Source organism: Vollenhovia emeryi, unplaced genomic scaffold (assembly GCF_000949405.1).
Source record: "Vollenhovia emeryi isolate VEMERY1.0 unplaced genomic scaffold, V.emery_V1.0 DF941822.1, whole genome shotgun sequence".
NCBI classification, from domain to species: Eukaryota; Metazoa; Arthropoda; class Insecta; order Hymenoptera; family Formicidae; genus Vollenhovia; species Vollenhovia emeryi.
In genome coordinates, this window is record NW_011964544.1 from 1 (window position 1) to 4,571 (window position 4,571).

The following is a 4,571-nucleotide window of genomic DNA, read 5'->3' on the forward strand; positions in this document are numbered from 1 at the left end:
GCCCTCAAACGGGCCATCAGAGTGGCAAAGGACAGGGCGTGGACGGAGTTCCTCGACTCCCTTCAGGAGGATCCGTGGGGGCGCCCATACAAGATGGTTCTTAACAAGTTGAGACCATGGGCGCCCCCGCTGACGGAGCGGCTGGACGTGGGATTCGTCCGGAGGGTGGTGCAGACCCTCTTCCCCGATATTACCGGGGAGGATGAGGGGCCACCCTTCGAGTCGGGGGAAGACTCCCCCGACTGGGACGACTCCCTCGACGTCCAGCCGGAGGAACTCCAGAGGGCCGTCAGGAAGGGCCTTAGGGGCAATACAGCCCCGGGTCCTGACGGCCTCCCCAAGCGTGTCCACGCCCTGGCCATGGGCGTCCTCGCAGAGCAATACGCGCGCGCATATAGCGCGTGTTTGAGAAGAGGTGTCTTCCCCCCGCGGTGGAGGAGTGCCACGCTGGTACTCCTCCCAAAGGAGGGGAAAGACGCCTCTCTCCCGACGGCGTATAGGCCTATATGCCTTCTGGACGAGGTCGGTAAACTGTTCGAGCGAATACTCGTGAACCGCCTCGTCCAGCACCTGTCCCAAACGGGCCCCGACATTAGCGGGGCCCAGTATGGGTTCAGAGAGGGCCTGTCAACCATCGACGCTATTAAGCGTGTTCAGGCCCTCTCTGAAGAGGCGACGTCCCAGAGGGGGGGGGGTGATGTTGGCTGTGTCGTTGGACATATCCAATGCCTTCAACACCCTCCCCTAGGGACGAATCAGGGAGTCGCTCCGACGCCGCGAGGTACCGTCGTATCTCGCCCGCGTCGTGAGCGACTACCTGAGGGACAGGTGGGTCGAATACATCGACCAAGGCGGCGTACGCCGACGGGAGAGACTGCACCGGGGAGTGCCCCAGGGATCGGTTCTCGGACCGTTCTTGTGGAACTGGGGTACGACTCGGTGCTGCGTGTTCCCCTCCCTCCCGACTGTCACGTCGTCTGCTACGCGGACGACACGCTCGTGACGGCCGGGAGCTGCGATTGGGGGGAGGCCCTCGCCAGGGGGCGAGTGGCAGCAGGAGCGATAGTCGACTCTATCCGTAGCCTGGGCCTCGAGGTGGCACTCGGCAAGACCGAGGCCGTGATGTTCCACGGTAAAAGACGTGGAGCACGCGGCGCGCCGCCCGAGGGACTCACCCTGGCTGTGGGTACGGCCCTCGTCAGGATCGGCCACGAGATGAACTATCTCGGGTTGATCCTCGACGACCGATGGAGCTTTGCGAGCCACCTTGCCAGAGCCGCACGCAGGGCGGGAGTGAGAGCGGCCAAGCTTGGCCGGCTCCTCCCCAACCTTGGCGGCCCGGACGGCAAGGTGCGTCGGCTGTACGCCAATGCGGTTAAGTCCGTGGCGCTCTACGGGGCCCCAGTTTGGGCCCCAAAACTCGTGGCATCGCGGCGCGCGCGCGCTCAGATGGCGCGTGCGTTTCGCCCGATAGCCGCGAGGATCTGTAGGGCGTACCGGACCGTGGCGTACAACGCGGCGGCGGTGATCGCTGGTCTCCCCCCGATGGAGTACGCGGCGGAGGAATATAGTAACATGTTCCTCGAAAGCCGCGACTCCGAGGGGAGACCCATAAGATGGTTGGCGACTCACCGTGCTCGGCAGAGACTCCGGCACCGGCGACGCACAATCGCCATGTGGCGAGAGGCGCTCTTAGCCTCGGGGAACAACACCCCGGGGCTGCGCGTCGTCGGGGCGATCGGGCCCCTCCTTGACCAGTGGGTCGACAGGGGATGGGGTGGGCTGTCTTCCCGGATGACCCAGGTGATGACGGGGCATGGCTGCTTCGGATATTTTCTGGGTCGAATCGGAAAGGAGCAAGACTCCCGCTGCCACCATCGCAGCGCGGCGGACGACACCGCCCAACACACGTTGGGCGAGTGTCCGGCGTGGGCGGACGAGCGGGAGGCGCTCGTCCGCGTGATAGGGCAGGACTTCTCCCTTCCAGCGGTAATTAATCAGAGAGGAGGTAATACACAATATAAACGCTCGCACGCACGTACACACACACGCTAACACACACACACACACACACACACACAGATACACACACACGCGCGCGCGCGCGTTGTGCACAATCCGACCGGCAACCTCCACGTGGTGCACATTGGGTAACGCTAATGCCGGCGGTAAACATCATTTTTCAAGAAAATGCATGGTTCGCTTCAAAGTCATGTAACTCGGTCAAGAAAAATCGTAGGAAAATTAAAAAAAAAACATTTTGTAGGTAAAATGTCGTAGATTGTGGAACTTGTATCAAATTTGTCGAGAGAAATTTTTTTATCGAGCTACAGTGTGTCAAAAATACGTAATTTTAAGGAACAAAACAATGTATTCTTTTTTAAAGCACAGAACGAGGAAGATGAATATATCGAAATAAATCATTGACAGAGTTTTAAAGTTGAAAGCTTTAAAATGCTTTTTTAATTTTGTGTCTACGATTATTTGTCGCCGAGTTTCAGTGGTTTGAAAATAGCCCAATGTTTAGGGTATGAAAAGTGTTCCCTATTTTTTTTTAGTAGTGTATAAGATTTAGTGTCCATCATTTTTATCGAAAACTGTCACTCGTATAGTAAAAATAAATAGGACATAAAATGTATATTTTAAAGAGATCTACAACTTTTGTTTACAACATTTTTCAAAATTTTTAATATTTGTGTCTGAAAATTACATATAATTGGTTGACATTGTTTTTTAAATAACTTTTTAATAAACAACGAGCGCCGGCTAAATCCTACTGAGGGTTACTCAGGAGGGTGACCTCTATAATATATGTCAAGCCCAAGGTTATTGGAGGTGGGTGTGCTAATCTAAGTAATTACCAAGTCGACTCAATGGTGTGAAACCTAATGCTGTCGGAGCAGTCGTCTATCTCACCGACGATATATCTATCGTATAACACGTAAGTCCCAGTCTACAATAGATGATTTAAGCCCTAAGCTTTAAGAAATTGGCCAATCACGGTCAAGTATGAGAAGAATGCGCGACTGTGATTAGTCAATTTCTTAAGGCTTAGGGCTTAAATCTCTATTGTAGACTGGGACTTAGACTTTCCTTTGTTAGTGTTCACGGCAGCGTCTATTTTTGCATCCATAGGAATTCCAAAGTCTTTGAGAGTTCTCGGCCAAGTTGGTACTAGCGTGAAGTCTGGGTAGTTCACTTTATAGATTTTATCGTCAACGAATAGAATCAAGTGATCGGATGGAGTTTGATACGCGGCTGAAATGCGCGTGAAGTTTGAATGAATGAATGGCATGTAGTGTGAAAGCAGCAGAGGTTCTCTGTAGGTCTTTCCATCTATGTCAATCACCCATATGTGTTGTCCGTACGCTACGTACATTCGTTGCTCCAACAGTAATATCACATCAACACGTTTCAAGGCGCACAGATCCGGTGGAACGCTTGGTGTTGGCTGCGGTGGTGGTGGTGGTGGTGGTGGTGGTGGCGGTCTGGGAGTCGTTTTCGGTAACACGTCGGTATCCGTAGCGCCGTATAGATTTTGTATGTTTATAATGTCCTCAGTGTTTAGCGTGACAGGAAAAGTACTGTCAGGTATGAATGAATACATTATCGACGTAGTGTCGTGACTATGATCTAACCCTAACGAATGACCGATTTCATGAGTCAACACGTACAGCAAATTATATTTGTTCTGTGGACCCACATCGAGATATATATACCACTGTTCCGTCTTGTCGACGTGAACCTCCGACGTGAAATCCGGCGCTCCATTGGGATAGAACGCGTGAGCCAACGTGCCGCCGGGGCCGTCCAAAGCGCTCGAGCACAATTCACCGTTTCGACGATCGAGGAACATATGATGGCCTTTGCGCAACGATATCAGAATATTTGGGTTTTCAACAGCACGTTCAAACGTTAGCGACGAATGTTTTTGCCACAAATCGAACGCTGCCTGAGTTGTATCCAAGACCGCTCTGTTGGCCCAGTGAAAATTCCACGTTAAGTGTCGTTTCGGCCACTTAGGTATAACTTTGCCCTCTCCGAAATGCAATATGTCACGTAGACCGCATCGCGGTTTACTCATCAGGCTTAGAGTTGCGTTGTCCACTGTACCAGTGACAGGTAATCTGTAGTATTCTTGAAAGAGATTGATAGCGTGTCGAAGAACCAGCTGATCTTCACTGGTGGCAAACGTATCCATCGTCTCGTTCAAGAAACCGTATTTCTGCAGATACTGTATCGCCACTTCATTGTTGTTCTTGATGACTTTACACTCAGCGACAATATACACACATATAAGCATCGTAGCTACTGTACAGGTAACTATGATGCGTGCGAACATTGTGGTCATTGTGAAGAACCTGTGCAAAGTCGAATGATGAAATGCACATGCCTCGCGGTGCAAACTCGAATAATGAAATGCGCATCTCAAGATGCCCTTTTATTAGGTTAGGGTTGGGTTAGTAGTAGGGTTAGTGGGCGTTGGTCTATGACGATGAAAGCGTTACAGAAATAACAATTTGTTCCATATGTTTCGCAATATCCTGTCGAGTAGACGTTGACGCTATATA

The 4,571-nt window shown here is 51.8% G+C and overlaps 1 protein-coding gene across 1 annotated transcript; it reads right to left on the reverse strand.

The window, feature by feature from the left end:
* Positions 1 to 3,089: 3,089 nt before the first annotated feature.
* On the reverse strand, positions 3,090 to 4,351 carry LOC105570790 (matrilysin-like; the record flags this gene model as incomplete). The annotated part of the gene is made up of 1 exon (XM_012028237.1): positions 3,090 to 4,351. A coding segment is annotated over exon 1 (1,262 nt), but the record flags the coding sequence as incomplete, so codon positions are not given.
* Between the last annotated feature and the right edge of the window lie 220 nt (positions 4,352 to 4,571).